This window comes from Protopterus annectens, chromosome 6.part0, assembly GCF_019279795.1.
Source record: "Protopterus annectens isolate FY-2018-M chromosome 6.part0, PAN1.0, whole genome shotgun sequence".
Taxonomy (NCBI): domain Eukaryota; kingdom Metazoa; phylum Chordata; order Ceratodontiformes; family Protopteridae; genus Protopterus; species Protopterus annectens.
Genome location: NC_056737.1, coordinates 188,268,313 through 188,290,317, shown reverse-complemented (window position 1 = coordinate 188,290,317; position 22,005 = coordinate 188,268,313). Strand labels below are relative to the sequence as shown.

The window sequence follows — 22,005 nt, the reverse complement described above, 5'->3', positions numbered from 1 at the left end:
CATGTCGGCAGAGAAGAAGGTTTTTTCTCCCTGCATGGCCACTCTCATTTCCATCTCTAATATTTCCATGAGGCTTCTTTCACACAGTACTGAAGGTGCCTCTAAGGCTGCAGCAACATGCGTGGCCATTAGGCGACATGCCTGGCTCTGGCTTTGTGCCTTTTCAGAGCCCTTCAAGGTGTCTTTCACAAATGCTCCCTATGATGGTTCCACCTTGTTTGGAAAGATGGTTCGGGACACCTTGGTCCAGAGCAAGAAGGACTGGAAGACTTTGTCTGCCATTGGGATCCTCTTCTCCACCCCACAATGATCCATCTCTAGGAATCTGCATGGGGTTAAGAAGATGCAGTTCTGGAAGTTTCAAGGTGCTCTCCAAGATGCTTAGGATTCTCCTTCCCCCTGAGGCAGAGGAGGATACTATAGATGCCCCCAGGGGTGTCCGAAGAACCAAGGGTCTCAGGATTCCTTTCTAGATGAACCCTTTCAGCATCCCTGAAGGGATGCCCGACTGCCTGTCTCTGGAGGCAGTTGGGGGATGACTCTCTGCACCCAATGGCCTGGGAGTCAGTTACAACAATCATTGGATTCTGCAGAACATATCCAGAGGTTACTTGATTCCCTTTCTCCATCCCCCAGTTCCTCCCAAACACCTCCTGGATGTGCCCACCCGGTCAGCGAGATGAGGCACCCATAGAATTTACCAGGCTGCTGGCAAAATGAGTCATCCAGCCCATCACCCTAGACCAGCCCAGATCAGGCATTTATTCCAGGTTATTTTTAGTGCCAAAGAGATGAGGGACTTAAGACCCATTCTGGATCTTTCAACCCTGAACCTGTCATTTGCCAAGACGAAGCTCTGGATGGTTACCCTTCTTCAATCCATTCTGCCCTTCCTGCAGATCAATGACTGGATGTGCTCGGTGGACCTCCAGGATGTGTACTAGCATATCAAGATGAACAGGTGCTCTTGGAAGTTTCTCCACTTCCAGTTGGGAGCCAATCACTTTCAGTTCAGAGCAGTCCCCTTTGGGCTCACCACCGCCCCCTGGGTGTTCACCAAAGTTATGGCAGTAGTAGCGGCTCACCTGCGGCTGCAGGAGTTTCAGGTCTTCTCCTAACTGGACGATTGCCTTCTTTCTGCTCCCTCCAGGCATCGACTGATTCAAGCCAGGGATCACCTTCTTCAGACTGCTTAGAACCTGGGTATACCATAAACCTCAGCAGGTCTAAGCTGCCACCAATGCAGGTACTGGACTTCACAGGTGCTCAGCTGGACACTACCCAGGGCAGGCATACCTCCCAACCGTACCAAATTGGTTTTTACCAAGTTTTGGGGTCCAAATGAAGGGATGCCACTATTCCCGAGTGGCATCCCTTCATTTCCAATTTGTATTCTTTGTTTTTTAATTTTCATGCTGACTGAGCTGACGTCATCATGTGCGCGATGACATTAGCTCCGTCAGGGTTACCAGCCTGTCTGTATTGAGCTCAAGGAGCTCATGTCATGCATGCATTTCCAGCTGGCGCTCTGCTAGTTGGAATGGCACTCACTCAGTCTGGAGACCTTATTGGCTGAATGGATTATTTAACTCAGTCTGGAGACCATAGCGGATGAACAGAGGATTTATAAATGTAAGCGAGCTGGAACGGACTTGCAGCCTTTATTGTTTCAATAAGGAAACACCTTTTATTGTTTCTGAAACAGTTCGGGGAAGTGTGTGTCTGTGTGTGTGTGTGTGTGTCTGTGTGTGTGTGTCTGTGTGTGTGTGTCTGTGTGTCTGTGTGTGTTATGAATGAATGCCTGAAAGTGTGGACTCTCCAGTTTACGTTTCTTTTATTCTGTTGAGGTGGTGATACGCTGGTAGATGTGCCCCCGATTAGTAATGCAATTAATGCCAGCTTATAACTGCATGTACATGCTGTGTTAGTTGCCCAATCAAAAGCTAGGATATGGGTTATCAACAGCAACATTATGGCATGCTATACCTCACATCCTCTCATGCCATATACTACAGCAGAACTTTCAATTCTACATGAAACATGTTCAAATAAAAGGAACTGCCATCCATTCATCTGCAGTTTTTTTTTTTCCTCTTTTTGCATTATGTGTAAAACAACTAAGCTCCTTAACCCTCTCAAATAATCGAGAGTTGCAAAGTGAAACAGACATTATATAAAGCAGCCATTCAGAATAAAGCAGCCATTCAGAATTCTTGACCTCTGCAACTCCAGTGTTAAAATAAAACTCAAACGTCATTGTCATCATAGCCCCGGCTGATACACAAAGGCAGTGGACATTCTCAACAACCCAAAGATTAAAAAAAGAAAAACTAAAAACAACTTAATTGCAGTTTGATTACCGGGGACGTCCACTGGGCTGAATTGACCCATTTTCAGTGGAGGCCCGGGGAGAAAAGCTCCAAGATGCATTATACAATTTAGATACAACTGATAGTTAATATTAAAGATAATATTATGTAGAATAGTTACTCATAAATGCATTCAATATCATACATAGTTAAATTCATTAAGCTTGAAGGTAGCGATCATACAGTTTCATTTGAGGAAAATATGTGTTAGGTGTGGAAACAGTTTACATACAAACCTTTTAAGAAACGCTTTACATACACACATCAACAGTAGAATGCTATTTACAAGGTTGGGCTGTGTGAGCGTAGCTGTAGGAGTTGTTGAGAGCTTAGAGAGAAGCTATAGAAATTGTTGAGAGCTTAGATAGGCTCATAGGAAGATGACTATGAGAGTTGTAGAGCTTGCTAACCAGAGAGAAGAACCCCCTTTGATTAGGTTGGGTGAAGGCAGGTACATTTCCATTTAGTGGACAGGTGTTTGAATAGTTGGGTTTTGAAGTTTTCTGAGTTTGTTATGGTTTTTAGTGTGGAGGGAAGGGAATTCCATTTTTTGCCTAGTGAGATAGATAGGAGAAGTTGGCCAGCAGGACGTTTAGGTTTATGGATAGTAATTAAGTTCTGATTTTCAGATCTGAGAACTCTGTTGGGTGTATAAGGGGGAAGGATGTTAGTTAGAGTGGGACATTTTGTTGGGTGAAATATGAGTTTATATGCAGTAGTGAGTTGGAGATAGTCTAGGTAGTTTGGGAGTTCAAGCCAATTCAGGGATTGTAGGGGTTGGCAGTGATGGGTGATATTTTTAGATTTAGAGGCAAATTTAGAGATTTTGTTGTAGCAGTTTTCTAGTTTAGAGGTGTTGGAGGACAGGTTGGTTAGGATAGGGGCTCTGTGTAATAAGGAAGGAAGAAGATAAGTTGAGGCCAGAGTTTGCCTGGTAGAGTTGGAGAGAAAGCAATTATTCTTGTACAGCATACCTAGCTTTTGGTGGGTTTTCTTAATATTTTGTTGAATATGAATATCAAACTTGAGGTGTTCATCTACAGTAATGTCGTTTGGCAGAGGGGACCACTTCTTTAGGTGAGTTGGTTTGACTATAGACTTTGAAGTTGTTTTTATCATAGGAGAGGGTCTTTGTGGGAGGGAATAGTAGAATCTTTGATTTATTTGCATTGAGAGAGAGATGGTTTTGGCACATCCAGTTTTCAGTTGTTGAGAAGGCAGTTTGGGTTTTAGTCAGCAATTCAAAGAGGTTTGAGGCAGAGCAGACTAAGGTTGAATCATCTGCGTATTGAATGATTTTAGCATTAGGAATAGCAGTGTGAAAGTTATTGATGAAGATGTTAAAAAGCATTGGCTCAAGGATGGATCCCTGTGGTATGCCAGTTGGGGTAGGTAGAAAGGAAGAGATGGAGTTGTTCCATTTGACTGCCTGTGGTCTGTCTGATAGGTAGCTGGAGAACCGGGATAAAGCATTATGCGAGAGACTAAGGTTTGAGAGATGACAGAGAAGGTGCTTGTGGGAAACAGTATCAAAGGCTTTAGACAGCTCGAGTAAAACAGTAGAAACTAAGTGTCCTGAATCTCTGGCTTGATTGACAGTTTCTAGGAAAGAGAGTAGAGTGGTTATTGTGCTATCTCTTGGATGGAAGCCATGCTGGGTAGGAGTGAGAAGATTGTTTTGGGTCAGGAAAGGCATAAGTTGGAGGTGGATGCATTTTTCTAGGATTTTGGAGATTGGTGAGAACAAAGCAATGGGGCGAAAGTTTGAGATGCTAGTATTTTTGCCTCCTTTATGAAGAGGAAGAATATAAGCTGAGCGCCAGAGTTTGGGGACTTATGATTATTTTATGGATCGGTTAATAATGATGCTGATTAAGAGAGCAATGCCATCAGCAGCACATTTTAGGAAGGAAGAGGGAATATTGTCAGGAGCATTAGAGCAAGGTTTAAGTTTGGACAAAAGTTTTTTTATAAAGTTAGTGGAGATGGGTTTGAGTTCAAACAGATGAGGCGAGTTAGAAGGGAGAGAGTGTAGAGCAGTTGGGTTATTATTGGGAAATGTCTTGGTGAGGGTAGTAATAGTTTCTATGAAAAATGAGTTAAATTCAGAGCCTAGTTTGAGGTCAGATTTACTTGGGTTAGGACAGGGATTATTCTTGGAGCCTGGATTGAAGAGTGAGTTTATTGAGTTCCAGAATTTTTGGGGGTTTTATTGTTATTGGACTGAAGTTTGATATAGTAGGATTTTTTGTCTTTGGTGATTTAGTCGTTTTGCACGGTTGCGGAGCTGTTTATATTGAAGCAAGGTATTGGCCAGTCTATTGTTTTGATAAAGCTTCCATAGTTTGTCTCTGAGGTGTATAATCTGTTTTGTCTCTTTGGATAGCCAAGGAGCAGTTTTAGTTTTTATCCTTTTGTTTCTTAGTGGGGCTAGTGAGTTTAAAGTATCAAGGAAGACAGAGTTGAAGTATTCTATAGCCTTGTCAAGAGGAAGGATGTTTAGAATTTGCCAGTTCATTTGTTTGAATGAATTTGAGAAAGTAGTTGGGTTGATGCTACTGAGGTTACGAGTTTGAATGTATTGTTGCTGGTGTGGGGAGGAACTAGTTGAGCAATGCATAAAGGCTGGGAGATGGTCGCTAAAGGTATCAGGAATTGTACCAGAATTGGTTATTTTATTTGGATCCGAGACTAGGATCCAATCTATAGTGGATCTGGGAGGGTTTATTTTGTTAGGGCGAGTGATGGAGAGGATTATTTGAGTGAAGTTATAGAGGTTAATGGATAGGGAGGGAGAGGGGCAATTGATTTTATTCCAGTCAATATTCACATCACCAAGGATATAAGTTTCATAGTTAATTTCAGTAGAGGCCCATAGGAGAATATTTTTGAGTATAGAGATATTGTTACCAGGTTAGATATATAGGACAACAATACAGATATTTTTATGTTTTATTTAGTTTTAGAATTCCAGCAGTTAGTTCAGTGTTCTGGAATTGAGGAATTGGAATTTGGAGGGGAATTAAGGTAAGAAGGTTGGAGTAGACTAGGGCAGTGCCTCCACCTTTATTTAGTCAGTCATTGCTGAGACAATGAAATCCTGGGGACAGAATCTCAGAGTTGGAGATAAAGAGCTTGAGACAGGTTTTGGAGTTGGCTAAGATATCTGGTTGGTTATGGTTTAACCAAGCTTGAAATTGGTGTACTTTGTTGTTTAGACTTTGTGCATTAATTGTAAATCTTTAGGGTGTTGAGATAGGAGGAAGAGGGTAAGGAATGAGTGTTGTTAATAAAGGATGTAGAGAAAGGGTTAGGATGGATATCACCAGCTTGGACTATGTTGTTGAAGGAGATATCCTTTAGCCATATTGGTCTGCCAGGCATGAATTTTGGTAGATTGTAGATTGGAGCAGGTGATAGTGTCTTGACTTTAGAGGAGAAGAGTTTAGGGTGAAATAGGTGCAGAGGGTTGGAATGAATGAGAGAAGAGGAGATAGAGTGGAAATGGGAGTAAGAGTGAGGGGAGAAGGTGGGTTTGTATGGTAGTTGTCTTTGTAGGTGGTATTGGACAAGCATAGGTGGAATATGAGGTAGCATAGTATAAGGGAAGTAGGAACATAGAGGAGGCTGGGGAACTGGAGGGTGTGATAACTTGAGGAGAGCATGTTGGAGCAAAGAGAGAGTGGTATGAGTGGTTAAGAAAATAGAGAAGGCTATGAAGAAGAAAGGGTTTAAAAAGTGATGGAGGTATTCTAGAGATTTAAGGAAAGAGGAGGGGACTATAATTATTGGGTGGAGTACTTAATCATCCCCTTTTGTTACAGCATCTTAAACTGCACAAACACAGTAAGCACAAAACCGCTGGCCTGGACAGTAAGACCAGTCAGAACTTTCAAAATATTGACCCGCTGGAAAATGTATAAGGCCACAAACTTACCTAGCACACACAAAATAGAAATAGTCTGCAGCATCCTGTGATCCTTTAAAGATTAGTTATGTTACTGGAAAATTAATGGATAGGGAAAGCCCTCCCATTAGTATGAATTATTTTCTTTTTTAAGGATAGGACTTTTACTAAAACCTGTTTCTGTAAAACTGTAAATTTTACTAAAGTTATGTATCCTGCATATATATAGATGCGTACACACACACACACACACACACACACACACACACACACACACACACACACACACACACACACACACACACCATATTGTGGTAAATTTGTCTTTGGAAATGAATTCTTCTTACTCTGTGTCTTTGTTAAAATAGTTGAAAAATGGTAACTTGCAGTTAACATTTATATGGCATTTGTGTGCCAGCTTCTTTAGACACAGATGACCCTGAAGGCCTTGCTTTATCTGAGGAAGTCACTGCTGAAGTAATTACTCCACTAGTCCTGCTTCAGAACATGTAATGACTAGTAGCAGGTGTTTGGTTATAGCCTTTTCTGCAGAACAACATTATCTGTTTCTTTCTAGAGTTTGTCATTCAGCAGTGCATTACATGATTGTAGGCCAAAAGTGTCAACTCCTACCCAACGTTATTTGGCTTCTGTAGCAACTAGGTTTGATGTCATTTGGTCTTATAAATCGCACTGCAGTTGTAGAAGTGGCATATTAAACCCCTGCTGCATCACGTTTTACATTCAGCAGTCGTAGTGCTTATAGAATTCCTACAGTGTGCAAGTTAAAACTCCTTAATTGTTTGACTTTTGGGCCACTAGTTAAATCCTTCCTACAGATCTGTTTTCAGATGTGAACTAGGTTCATTGATCTGGTTAAGAGATTTGCTGGAAGTCACAGAACAGATATGGGAAGGTTGTGGGTAACAAACTCAGGTCAGCAGGAAAGATTGTTTACTCACATATGTTCACCATATGATTTATGCAGGACTGCTAACCATTCCTGCAATTTGTCATTTTTTCTCTTTTGCAGTAGTTAATTATAACTAAACAGCACAGTAGTTGAGATCTTTACCTTAGAGCTGCAGGGTGCAGTGATCAGTCACTCTGTAGAGTTTGTCTATTGTCCGCATGCATTTTTTTCCCCAGTACTGCAACTGCCAATATATATTGCATTTAACCTTGTTCTCTGTCCCAGCCTCCAGGTTATGACTGAAAAGGCTCTGAACAAAAATACCTCCCTGATCATGTTGAAAAATAAAAATGAACGTATTACTAAAATACACACTCACTCACACACACACACACACATATTATATATATATATATATATATATATATATATATATATATATATATATATATATATATTTTGCTACTGGCCTTTTTTCATTGCTGTGTTAGCAGGATAGTAGGGAAGTAAATGGATCCCTGACCAGTGTCATCCACCATGTGTTTTGGAGGGAGAGGATACTGCTGACAGATGAGATCAAATGGGCTGCACACCTTAGTGTTTATGGTAAATGGGGCGAAATTGCCAGGTAATGGGACATTGGAATGGCTGCAGGGGGACTCTGGTGCCATATTTTGGTTGTCTGTTCTTCAGTTTGCGTTTGAAAGTTGGTATCCCACAATTCCATTGAAGTGGATGGGGTTATGTAATTATGTATGAAAATTATATGTTAATCAGCGCACAGATTTGTACCTGTTTTTCATGGGCCTTATCCAGGTTTTTGATGTTTCCAAGTTGAAAGGTATGAGGGCAGGGTGTTTCTATCTTCAGACAGATTGTCTTCTCCCCGTCATCATGTGCTTTACAGTCTTCAAGCCAACACTCCCTCGTCGGGCTTAGTTCTTCAGGTGTTTGGGTCCATGGCGACCACTATCGCTGTCATTCTGACTGCATGTCTTCATATGAGAGTTCTACAGTGGACTTTAGCCATTCAGTGGTCTCTCCTAGACTTCCCTTATCACATCCGGTTTGTCTGTCCCACGTTTGCAAGGACTCCCTTCTTTGGTGGCATCAATCCCCAGACCTCCTTCAGGGTCACCCATTTGTGCTTCCCTCCCCTGCGATTACGGTGACCACTGACACCTCCCTACTCGGGGGGGGGGGTCATTGCATGGGAAGGACAGTTTAGGGCACGTGGTCCTCTCTGGAGATCAATCTGCATGTCAACGTCCTGGAGATGAGGATGGTGCTTCTGGCTTTGCAAGCTCTCCATGCCTTTCTTCCTCCGGGGACTATTGCCATACAGACTGACGGTATATCAGTAGTCTGGTACATCAACCGGGGAGGGGACCAGATCTTATCCCCTTTGACATGAAGCCATGAGATTGTGGGAATGGGCAATCTCCACCGGCCATTTTCTGGGGCAACACCCATTCCAGGGAGGTCCAACATATTGGAGGACAGGCTTAGCAGATCTATTCTGATGCCCTACGAGTGGTCTTTGAATCCTTCAGTAATGGAAAAGATCTTCCTAAAGTGGGGTCAGCCTTGCTGCGATCTCTTCACCTGTCCTTTCAATGTGAAGTGCAGCGAATATTTTGCTCTGAATCCTCCTCTGGGGGAGTCCCCCAAAGACTCTCTAGTTCATGCTTGGACCTCTGGTCTACTGTATTTTTATCCTCCACTCCCTCTAATTCCCCAGTTCATTCAGAAAGCTTGACGGCTGGGGGACTCAGTTATCCTTATTGCCCCTTTCTCGCCTCGCCAAGTTTGGTTCCCCACTCTGTGGTCTCATGTAACTTCTCCTCCTTGGATGCTAGATCCGGTTCCGGATCTGATTACACATCCCTCAGGAATCCCTCATCCAAACATAGTCAGCCTGAAGCTCACGGCTTGGCTGCTCCAGTTTCCCTGATTGTTAGGACTACTGGGCTACCTTCTCCTATTAAGATCTTGGTAGTGGCTCACAAATCTTTTGCCAGGAAGGTTTATTCAAGTAAATGGAAGCATTTCTTGATCTGGGCTTCTCAGCATGACCTAGATCCTTTCACTGCACCAGTTTCGGCCATTTTGGAATTTTTTGGCAGACATTTTTAATCATGGTTCTAGCTTCTCTACAGTTAAGTTGCAAATGGAAGCGATTTCTAACTTTCATATAGGAAAAAATTTGGCTTCATTGGCTTTATCTAAACTCTGCAAGGCCTTTTTGAAAGGTATTTCTCTAGTTAGGCCTCCGATTAAGGACCCAACACCCCCTTGGGATCTTACCTTGGTGCTGCAGACCTTTAAGTTTCTCCTCTTTTCGAACCAGCGGCTACGGTTGATTTGCAGTTTCTGTCATGGAAGAGCCTTTTTGGTAGCAATCACCTCAGCAAAGAGAGTTTCTGAGATCCAAGCCTTATCTGTCAAGCCCCTTTATATGGCATTCCATAAAGATAGGGTGTCCCTGTAGACTACTCCATCTTTTCTACCAAAGGTGGTATCAGAATCTAATATTAACCAGGTCATCAATTTGCCAGTTTTCTTTCCTAATTTTCAAATAAAGGAGAGTACAAATTGCACTTGCTTGATCTTCACAGGCATCTGCTTTTCTATTTTCATAGAACGAAATCCTTTCATAAGTCGTATCAGCTCTTTGTTTCCTTTTCCAAACCTTTCTTGGGAAAGCCTGTTTCTAAAGTTACTATTGTTCGATGGATTTCTGCATGCATTTCTTTGGCTTATCGAGCCAAAGGGATATCTCCACCAGGCCATGTCCAGATGCATTCCACCACATCTGTTGCTACTTCTGTGGCTTTTTGGTCCAGGGTTTCTTTAGATGATATCAGCTTTGCAACTACCTGGGCATCATCACACACATTTATCTGCCATTATAAATTGGACCTTCTTTCCAGGAGCAGGGCATCCTTTGGCTCAGCCATGCTCTGGAACATCCTTCCATGAGGATCTCAAAGGGTTTATTGGTAGCTGGGGACTCTGTCCCTCAAGTTGAAGATCAAAGAAAAACAACTCCTCCAGATAAATAAGTTATATACTTAACCAATACCTCAGATGGAACATTATGGTTTCATTTGTCTTCAACTGTCCCTCCCGCCTTCCCTCTGCCTTTTGTGGGCTGTTTAGTGGACCAGATGGAAGAGTCATAGCCCCTCTATTCTGGCTAGTCTGCCCCCTGATAGAGTTTTTTGTGGGTTGTGCCAATCCATAGGCATATTTTTTAGGTTGGGATGCTGCTGTTCTACAGTAAACTCGATCTGAGGGGAGGAGGGAGACGGGCATTATGGGTAGGGGAGGAGCTTGGAATTTGGGTCCGATGCTGGAGTATGCAGCCGAGTCGGATCCATGCTGGATCCAAGTTCCCTCAGATTGAAGACAAATGAAAAGCAACAACTCAGATGGAACGTTATGGTACGTACATAGCCTATTTTTATACTGCATGTAAGTATTAATGCCCGAGATGATGGACATTATAGGGGAAATAACAGGGGTTTTGTGAGGCCCAGTGACACAGATGGAAAATTCCGCCATGGAAACTCTGTTATTCTCTTATAGTGCCCATCTTGGAATAAATTATCGTGCTAAGAAAAATAATTGACCTTTGTCCTTTTTTGCTGATTTATTTATTGGATTTTTTAATTTGTGATTTTACTTGTATTTGGTGTTTTTTTAAAAGAAAAGTTTACTCTTTCATTGTTTATTTCACATCTTGCACTTTTCGAAATTGATAGATAATAGTGAGTGTATATTTGATTCCACATCTATGTGTGTGTGTGTGTGTGTGTGTGTTTTGAAATAGTTCCAAGACATTAGATTGTAGCGCTTAACTGGGCATTCTGTATACATTTCATTTTTAGAACACTGAAAGTACCTACAGCAAAGCTGATTTTCACAAGGCAAAACCCAAGACTATGGGTCATGCATGACTGAAAAAAAACTTGCATTTAAATCAGACAACAGCATATTCTGAGACTATTTTACCAGTAAAACATTTTTTGAAGGGAAGCTTCATCTGCTGCATCTCCATTCTCCTGCTACTTCTATATATATATATATATATATATATATATATATATATATATATATATATATATATATATATATATATACCAAATCTGAGATCATTGTATCTCGGCACAGGAAGGATACTATAATGCACTGTGACCAAGCAGACAGTATATATTTCCACATTTCCACATATTTAGTACTGCTATTAAGAGTATTACAATTATGATCCTTGAACCTCCAAAAGGCACCCATCAGAACATGCAGATACAACATATAAACTGTCCAAATGTCAGAAAAACCTTCCTCTCTTGTCACAGTATATCAAATTTGAGTACAGTTTTGACTTCATGGTTCATCAGATTTTAGGTTAGTGTGTGTGTGTGTGTGTGTGTGTGTGTGTGTGTGTGTGTGTGTGTGTGTGTGTGTGTGTGTGTGTGTGTGTGAGGGGCTGAACTATTCCAGAAAGGCAAACTGCCTTGAGTCTTGTTCAACAGGTTTGGCTTGTCAGATGCCAGGAGATTTACACACTCCATTTCAAATATATGGAAAAAACATATTGATGGATTAAATCACAGACCTCTATACCTCCTGTGTGAGTAAGCAGTTTAAAAGGACTGCTATAGTTTTCCAATTAGACATTTTATTTTATGTTCTGAGAATAGAAAGAGGAGATCCAAGAATTGTCTGAGTTCTGTAGGAGATGGTAGCTAACTGGTCGCAGAGTTACCAGGGATATCTAAGAGTTTACAGTTTTTCTGTACCAGAAATAGCACCCCACTCCACCTGCACATTTGTACAAGTGGATCCTACCAACCTATTAGAATGAGCCTGCAAATGTACTTAATGTACCGTTTTAAAAGTGAGCAGTAATAGACAGGAATGGAGTTCCTGCATTTGTTTTGATGTCCTCCTATATTATTATTGCAGTATTCTGTACCTTGGGGATCTCTTGCCAAGAATAGCTTAATGTCCAGCCAGTATACCAAAGCCTTTAATCTTGTATGCGTGATATTTCACATGTATGCTCCCAGTACAGGTGTAGGGCATAAAGATGACATGCAGATGCAGTTACCCAGGACTTCTTTGCCACCAGTCTGACTGCCATCATCGATCGTCTGTCTGAACTTCCTTTGTCATTAGGTAAGTGCCCAGTTGGAGTCTTTTTGCTTTTCTTTCTTATTGTTCTTTTTTTTTTTTGCTTATCTCTGAGTTCATGTCATTCAAGAAGGAAAAATGTCAGTGTGGGAAGCAGATTCCCCCTAGGGATTGTCATGAACACTGTCGGTTTTGTTTGGTTACTTCCCATTACAAAAACATGCATCTAGAGTGCTTCTCCCCGGGCCTCTGCTGAAAATTGGCTTTGCTCCAAGTCGGACTTTCCCGGTTAGTAGATGTTAAATAAATAAAAATAAATGACTATACTTCCTGTAGTATTTGTAAGTTGCTTGTGCCTAAGACCTTTAGAAGCTGGTTGTCTTCTTTGGCCATTTATCTTGAGAACCAGCAACTTTAACAGTTGGCCCAGGGTAGCATGCCAGAATCAGTTATCCCTGAGATACTACATTTAGGCAAGAAGAATGCCAAGAAATCTCCACCGGAATCTTTTGTTTTCCAGCCTCCACCAGTCATCTCTCTAGAAGCGGATGATAGCTCTGTAGGCTGTCCGGTGTTAACATCGGATTTCTCTGCAGCGACCCTGTCAGATGCCGGTATGGATCCTTCCTTTTCCATTTCCTCTGAGGCTTTGCAGGTGTCTGTTCTGGATGTTGAGAGGGAACTGTGCTTGGTTATCTCAGAGAACCCTAGAGGGATTCTGCAGATTCTGGTCAGGGAAGAGGTACCGTATACTCTGATTGAATCTCGTCAGGGGTCAGAACCTCTGGTGTTTGTTAGGGTTGCTTTCCCTACCAAGAAAAAGCAGAAGACCAAGCATTCGTCTGTTCTTCCTAAGGACCCTCATAGGGAATGACAGGAGTTTACTCAGGGCCTGTTTAATGCCTTAATGACTCTGAAGACTCCCCAGGGGTTTCTGTGTTTACTCTACCTTGGACTTCCGCTCCTTCTAAAAGGACTAGGGAACCTGATTTCTCAGATGAGTATTCAGAGTCTGATGAGGGGTCTTTAGCTTATTCTTCTCAACTGCCTTCTCCCTTGGCTTATGAGTTTGATTAAAAGGAATACATTAACTCTAAGTCTCCTTTGGCGGAGATGTCTTTTACGTTCTTAGTAGCCAAGATGATGGCGTACTTTGTGTGATTCTTCTCAGGTGTCTATATCTAGAAGAGGTAGTATGAGTTGCTTCAGGTTAACACTCTTAAACCTTCTGCAATACCTTCTGTGTTTGACTGCTTTGTCGGACAATTTTATAGCTTCTTCTAAGACTCCTGATTCTTAGTTCCCTGCTCCCAAGAAACCTGATAGGTTCTAAAAGGTTTCTGAGGATTGTCAATTCCTGTTTAATTGTCCTTCTGCTGATCCTGCTGTGGTGTCAGTCTCTTCTGACAAGCCTTCTACGCTTTTGCCTTCTACCATGCACCTTCCTTCGGATAAGACCAGTAGGGCTATGAAGAGGATTGGAAAAAAGGTCTATACTGCTGCCAGACATACATGACCCGATATGTTCTGGCCATGATTGCCCAGGCTTGTAAGGTTATTTCTGACCTCTCTGATTCTGAAGGAAATTCCTCTGCTCATTTTATTTTTTTTTTGTTCTGCCTCTCAGGTAGCTCATCACTCTTTCAAGTGCAGCTGTGATGCTGCTGATGCCTCTTCCAGAGCTGCTGCCTTTGGTTCTGTTATGAGGTGTTATTCTTGGCTTCATCTGCAGTCATTACCTGAGGACATTAAGGCTAAGCTGGCGGATGTTCCTTTGGATAATAAAAATCTCATTGGGACTTCTGCAACTTATATATGTTTAAGTATCTTCAAGAGAAAGGTAAAGCTTTGCAGGACCTTAAACATGTTTTTGTGTCCCTCATTCCTAAGTTCCAGAGGAGCTATCTTGTTAGGTCTGCGTTTGTTCAAGGCAGAAGGAAGGGTGTCAGGCGAGCTCCTCTTGTTAAGTCTTCTCAGGCTCCTCAGAAACCTTTTTTCCCTGACAAGTCTGTCCCCCTCCCCCACCTTGGCCAGGTTCCCTTGTCTCTTTGACTCTCCCTCTGCCTTCAAAACTGGAATTTCATCACCTCAGATTCTTGGGTTCTGTCCATCATTCATCAAGGTTACTTTATGGTATGGGAGTCCCCCCTCTTTTTTCAGGGATTCCTCAACCTCCTTGAGAGCAGCTTCCTCATTTCTCAGAGATACTTGGGTGGACGAGGGAACTATTCAGCCTGTCCTTACAACCCAAGTCGGAAAGGGGTTCTACTCCATAATGTCCTTGGCTCCTTGAAAGGAGGGTACTTAGAGGCCTATTCTGGATCTCTCCTTGCTCAACACCATTATCAAGGTTCCTTCGTTTCAGATGCTTTCTATTCAAACCCTGTTTCCTCTGTTGCTACTCCAGGCTTTTCTGGTGTCTTTGGATCTGAAGGATGCTTATCTTCATATTCCTGTTCACCCTCTTTTCAGGAAGTTTTTGCATTTCTCTGTTTCTTCCTCTCATTTTCAGTTCTGTCCTTTGCCCTTTGGCCTCTCTACTACCTCAAGAGTATTCACAAATGCCCAGCTTCTGTGATTGCTTTTTGCAGGCTTCAAGGCATTCAGATTATTCCTTATTTAGATGACTTGTTGATTCAGGCACCTTTCCCAGTTGCCTGTTAACAGGCTGTGGAGTTCAATGTATCTCTCCTTCAAAATCTGGGGCTCAGTATCAGCTTTCGGAAGTCTGTTCTGACTCCTCATGATCATGCATATCTGGGCCGCAGGATTCAGATGGTGACAATGTTGGCCTGTTTTCCAGCTCAAAAGGTGTTGCCTTTCACAGTTTCTTTCATTCTGTTCTTCCTCTGCCTACCATTCCAGGCATGGCATTTCTTTGGGTCCTTTGTGGCCTCCTGTATTCCAATTCTCCCTCTTTCCAGACTGCTTCAGTGGACCCCAAGTCAGTTTGGGTTCAGCACTGCCATCCTCTGAATTTCAAAGTGACACTCCTTTCTCTGTCTCAACTGGGAATTCGAGGGGTGGATTCAGGAACTTATCCTCAGCCAAGGCCTGCCTTTTCAGCCTCCAGTTACTTCTCAAGAACTGTTCACTGACGCTTCAGACATGGGATGAGGGTCTTCCTGTGGTCACCTGAAAGTTCAGGATCTTTGGCTCTCCCAACAGAAGTCAAACCATATCAACATCAAAGAGATGAGAGCTCTGATTTTGGCCCTTCAGGCTTTTTACCCCATGCAATTTCCAGGTCCTTTGAAGGTTTACACAGACAACACCACAGTGATGTGGTATGTCAACAAACATGGGAGCAGAAAGTCTTATCTTCTATGCAGGCTGGCTCTTCAGGCATTGGATCTGGCTTTCAGTTATTAGCTAACTCTTCAGGTAGTGTATATTCCTTCAGAGCACAATCTGGTGGCAGATTCTTTGAGCAGGTCCAAAACACAGGCTCACGAATGGAAGCTTCACAGAGATGTGTTTCTGGACATAGTCCATTAGTGGGGTATTCCTCAGGTAGATCTGTTTGCCTCTCCTCTGAACAGGGATCTCTTTTTCTGTTCCAGAGTGCCATGTCATCTGGTGTGGAAGACAGATGCCCTTTTTTCTTTGGAAGACGATGTTTCTCTATGCCCTCCTTCCTCTTCCTCTGCTTCCAGAAGTCCTGCAGAAGCTTCAGCTGAACTTCTCAAAAATCTTGCTAGTGGCTCCCTTTTGGTCAAAACAGCACTGGTTCTCATTCTTATTGCATCTGGCTAGGGACAATCACTACAAGTTACTTCACTGGTTGAATCTCCTCACACAGAACAAGGGATTACTCCTTTGTCCTCAAGTGTCCACTCTTCCACTGACACTGTGGGTGATAGGATTTTAATCACTTTTAGGCACCTCTTTTCTGAGGACATGTTCAAGATTTTGCAGGAGGCAAGAAAATCCCAAACTAGAAAGTCTTATATGTCCAAGTTAAAAAGATTTTCTGTCTGGTGCCGTGCTCATAGCCAGGGCCCTTTTTCAGTGGGGGTCCCCTGGTTCTCTCCTGTTTGTGTGATTTGCTCCAATTTGGCTTGGACTATTCTTCTGTAAAGGCCTATTTGTCAGCTATTTCTGCTTATATGCCTTGAATCCTCATTTGGCTTCTCATTTTGAGGTCAAACAGTTTTTTAAAGGTGTCCTACATCTTAGGCTCCCAAGGAAGCCTATCCCTGCTCCTTGGATCCTTAATTTTATTTTGGAAATATTGACTCTGGCTCCTTTTGAGCCTGCAGTTTCTTCATCTCTGCAACACAGTACCTGGAAAACTGTCTTGTTGCTTGCTCTTACTTTTGTTCAGAGGGTTCTGAGCTTCAGGCTCTTTATTTTTTGGTTTTAACCAGAGACAGGATGTCTGTTTGCACTAATCCTTTTTTTATGCCCAAGGTTGTTAATGAGCTGTCTTAATTCTGGCAGTACAACTCCCTTTTTCCTTCTCCACAGTCTGCTAGTGTGAGGATCCTGCATTGGATTTGCACAGACAGGTCGGTTATTATTTGGATAAAACTAAGACCATTCATAAGTCTGACCAGCTTTTTGTTTCATTACATCCAAGCAAATTGTGTTTGGCTGTTTCTAATCAAACCATCTCCTCCTGGATATCTAAGCCCATTTCCTTTTGTTATTCTTTTCATGGCAACTGTCTGTCTACTTTAGTTAGAGCTCATTCCATTAGGACTGTTTACGCTTCTGGTGCCTTCTTCAAGGGTTTGTTCACCAGTTCCATCCTTGAACCTGCTACTTGGTCTTCATACCTTTGCTAAGCATAATACATTGGATATGTTTTCTAGGACCTGAGCAGGCTTTGCTAGGGCCATCCTGCATGAGTTTGTTGAAGGCTTTTCCCAGCATTCCACCTCCCACTCCTTTTGTTGAACTATCGTTCTCTCTGTAAGATGTAGAATACAGCAACAGTGCTGTAGAAGGTATTGCACAGTTGTATAATATCATATCATTAACAGTAGTTGTCCTTCTGTTGACTGTTGCATTATTTGGTCCCCTCCTTCAACCCCCCCCTTTTTCTTTTGGGCTTTGATTTGGTTACCCTGTTGTCCGAGGGTCCCCCTTTTCCATCTGCATTTTCTCTTTCTGGATGTGCATAGCCTCTATTGTCCTATGGAGTCTATTCTCTACTGGGGCAATTCAGTTCTGGGTAACTGCATCTGTATGTCACCTTTATACCCTACGTCCTGTACGAGGAGCATATGTGTGACGTATGGCGCATACAAGATCTAAAGGCTGTGGTATACTGGACAGACACTGGGCTGTCCTTGGCATGAGATCCCTAAGGTGCAGAATGCTGCAAAAGAGAACAGAAGGACATGTACTGTTATGGTAAGATTTTGCACAACTTTGCTTACGTTTGAAATTAAGTTTTAAAATTTTAAATGAGAAATGTTGTAACATTTGGGACATAAACTAAAATGGCTAATTAACAAAATGTGATTTGTATTTATGCTGTGCTCCTTTAAGTATGTTAGTATATCTAAGAAATATGTTTAGATTTAGTAATTCTTCAGTGAAACTTTCATTAGGCATTTTTTTTCTCTTTGCTTATATGTGAGCTCCTGTGCTTCTTTATTACCTCTAGCAAGGATGACCATAGGGAGGATGTTAACTCACTTACTAAAAGCATATAAATAGAAAATATAACTCTAATACATGTGCAAGTATGTGAACTAACAGCCCAGTTTGAGTTTACATTTAAAAATACATGAATATATATGATATTGTTTGGTGTAGCTACCATTTTTCAATGTTCTTTGTTTGCAGGCACACATCAGTTGGAAACTTAAGTACAGTACACCACAATGTCTTCTGCTGTGCCAGATATTATGGCAAACTTAGCCTCTCTGCAGTTTGAACATGGATTAACTGAAGATGAGAAATCCCTGGTGCACCTGAGAGATCATGCCATTGCTCTTACCATCAGCACCTCTGTACATGCTGCCTTTTTCTGTAGGCTTCTTAGTACAGTCAGGTGAGTTACTTGGTAATAACAGCAGTGTCCCAAAGTCAAGTGCAGCTGCTGACAGAATGCTGATCCTTATGTCTGTTATTACTATTTAAAATATTATTGTTCCAAGGATCTACTGGATTTTTTGAATTTTGATGAAATACCTACATCCAGTAAGTTGACTCTTTGGTGCCGAGGGATAAATTCTTGCCTGTGATTTAGGTGACCCAAGATCAGCTACCAACCCAGGAAGTGGAGGGTGGAAGTTAGTAGCTAATGCTGTTTCACCCATCCTGTGGGAGGAAGGTGGTCTGACCTACTTCCTCGTATGCCAGCACATACTGAAGAGGGAGGTGTGTAGTTTGCAGATTATGGGCTGGGGACATGGATGAATCTGTCAAGCTACCCCTTTGTAGATGTTATCAAGGCGGATGTTATGGGAATGTGCTTGTGCTCAGTAGAAAGCATAGAAAGTTGTTTATCATTCCCACTTCTGCAGTAGCCTTTTGGAATTATGGGTTGTTTCTCTGCCCAGGAAACAACTGAGCAGTTTCACAAAGCTCTAGTCCCCCCACATATACACCTTCACCCCGATTGCTAATTGGCAGACCACAAAGAAGGAAATCAACAGTTCACAGTCAAAATGAAGATTTTTTTCAGTACTTTTTTGCCATTTTGAGAAGAAGCACCTCTCAGGTTTTGCAGGAGCAGCAGTTGGCCAAGAGGTTTATTTCTGGCAGATAAGCAAATGTGCCTGAACCATGGGGGGGGGGGGGGGGGGTGCTCCTCCACTTTGAAACAAATCATGAACTGTGCCCTCTGCCATCACCTCCAGGAGTTGCTGTATTATCAAACAAAGAGAAAAAATGTAAGTTAGTGGTAATGTCAGGATAAGATAGTAGGCTTGTGGCCCTTGCTTGCTGTCCATTCTGAAGAGGGGATGCTAGCTCCTGACTTCAGTGCATGTGTCTGTGAGTGTGTGCAATTATGCACGACTGTGTATGTGCAAATGTGTATGTGAGTAAACACAGTTGCAAGTGTGCCCGATTGCATGTATGCGAATGTAAGTGCACACGTGTGTGTGTGTGTGTGTGTGTGTGTGTGTGTGTGTGTGTGTGTGTGTGTGTGTGTGTGCGTATGTATGTATTAAATGGCCAATCTGCCTAAAAATGAGATAATGATGTGGTGACAATATATTATAAAGTCTGATGAGAAAGAAGGAAAGACAATGCAGACTGTTCAGGAAGCAGGACTATGTCATTTTAATGTTGTGTCTTTCGGCTTTTCCCGGTTAGGGTTCGCCACAGCGGAACTCTCGTCCACTAATGATTGGCAGTAGATTTTTACGTGCCAAGTTGCCGGCCCTGACTCACAACCTTCAACGAAGGTACGCCCATTCACACATGACTCCACACAGAAGACGCTCTACCTGAGAATCGAACAGGACAACGTCTTACTGTGAGGCGACAACGCTACCTAATAAACCTTACAAATTCATGTCACAGAAATACCAAAATCAATGAATTAAAAAAAATCTAAATGTACCTGTGCTCAGAAAAAAATGATGCCTTGGTAGTATAGCCTTATTGCCATTATACCAACAATGTTTCTAAATCCTAAACTTACTGATGATGTAGTAATGTATTCTCCAATTTATATCCCCACCACAACTTTTGCTTGATAATGGCGCAAAGCCAGTTTCTGACTGTAAACCTACTGAAACACTGAAATACATTTCCAAAAACTGACACACAAAGTAGTTCCTGAGTATTTTTTGTAATGCATATTATTCCACAGTGAATAATTAGGACACAGAGCATCAGTTTCTCTACTACCTCAAGTGAACTTAGATGAATGTATTAAAAAGTTGACTTGAAAATGTTCAGGAAGTTTCAATGATGAATGAGTCTGTTATATTCATTGTTTATTTTTATGATTGCAACAAGTGGGGTGGTTTATATGTAAATTATAATGTCAGTGAAAGTTTTTTTTTCAGTAACCTTTTCACTGTGCGACATTTGGTTTCCATTGCCTCTTTTCTAATTTCAGTGCATGTATGTGTTTGTATGTGTGCGTGTGCATGTGTCTGTGCATGGATACGTGCAATTATGTATGACCTGCATCAATGTGCAAATGTGCATGTATGCAAGTTAAGTGTGATTGAGTGTGTGCAGGTGTGTGTACATGTATGTGGGTGTGTTTGTGATTGAACATACATGTCCCTGATTCTGCAAAATGTCCTTGATTTTTTTTTCTCTCATTTTTGTCCTGTCGCCTCGTAACAGTTTTGGTTTTCTGGTTGATCACCAGTGATTTCATACAAGTCAATAATGCTACACATTAGAGTTTCTTACTTGCTCAGAAACTATGTGCTAATACAAAGCCTTTTGTTCTGTTAAGTTTTTAAGTAAATTAGAATAGTAATTAAAAATTGTCCCTAGTTTTGCCCCCCCCCACACTGTTTTTTTCTCTGTGCAGAGTTCAAGTTGATATACGCAAGGAACAGTACCTGTCAACTGTACCTGATTTTGCAGAACTACTCAAATTTTGCTATCCCTGATTTTCTGGTAAATCACTGAGAATTAAAAACAAGTAAATAATAGCAGACATCAGGCATTAGAGCTTCATTTTTCTTCATATTCAGAAAATGTATCTTGATGCTAAATCTGTTGTTCTATTAACTGTTTTAAGTGAAATAGAATAATATTAAAAATTGTCTAAGATTTTATCCCCCAGTATTTTTAGCTTTTCCAGAATTCGTGAGCAAAGAAGTTGAGAATTATATAGGAACCCCCCTCCCAATGTTGAATGTGGTAAAAGTAAGTAAAAAAAAAAAATCAAATGTTTTACACTGTGGGCAGTCTGTTATGTTATCAGTGCCCACAGGTTTATCTGGCTTTCTTCCATAATTAAAAAAAAAAAAAAAAAAAACATACCTGCAAAGGGAAAAATCACTGAAGAAGAACTACAACTCTACAATTCCTGGCAGTTTCCAGTCAAATGACTGCTTTCCTAAAGATTGCCAGGAGAGCACTCTGGTTGGTTGCTAACGGCAATCGATCACAGGCACTTAAACTGTATATGTTCTTCATAGTGTCTAGTTACAGTAATACATGTCTAGAGACTGACAACTCAACACTGAATGTCCTATTACAATGATGAGGAAAAAATGAAATTGCTGGCCATTGCACATGTTTATAAATTCACATGCTATACAAAGCAGAGTTAGTCCTCATCAACATTCATCCTCATAGGATGCCTCTTGGAGGGAAAAACAAGTCAGGAAGTGGATGAATTTAAGGGCATCTATCTAATCATCAAGTTTTGCCTTAGGCAAGCAAGACTGTCAATTTGTTTTTATATAACACATTCCAGAGATGGAGGAACAATTTATACGTTCATAGGTGTTTACTAGGCTAACAGCCCTAGGGGTCATTTTAAGTCTAACCATGCTTCCCCAAGTGTTACTCCATGTTTTGAAACTTTAGAGTCATTTTAAAGGTTTGATATATGCTTGGCCATGGGTGGTCATGCATGTACAGGATGCCTATGTCCAGAAAAGACATAGGTTCCAGACCAGGGCTAAATTTTCGATTCTCAATCTACTTTTCCAAGTTAGGTTAGAACTGAGTTAGGGAATAACTCTGCTTTACATGGATGGGAAGCCTATTTGAGTGTCTCTGGGACACGTACT

The 22,005-nt window shown here is 41.6% G+C and overlaps 1 protein-coding gene across 1 annotated transcript in view; it reads left to right on the top strand.

Moving 5' to 3' along the window:
* The window catches only part of NOXRED1 (NADP dependent oxidoreductase domain containing 1), an 858,863-nt gene that overhangs the window by 142,376 nt on the left and 694,482 nt on the right, over positions 1 to 22,005 (top strand). Inside the window, exon 2 of the mRNA XM_044073909.1 lies at positions 18,128 to 18,335. Coding sequence (XP_043929844.1) covers positions 18,166 to 18,335 — 170 coding nt within the window. The 5' untranslated portion in view covers positions 18,128 to 18,165. The remainder of the gene's footprint in view (positions 1 to 18,127; positions 18,336 to 22,005) is intronic.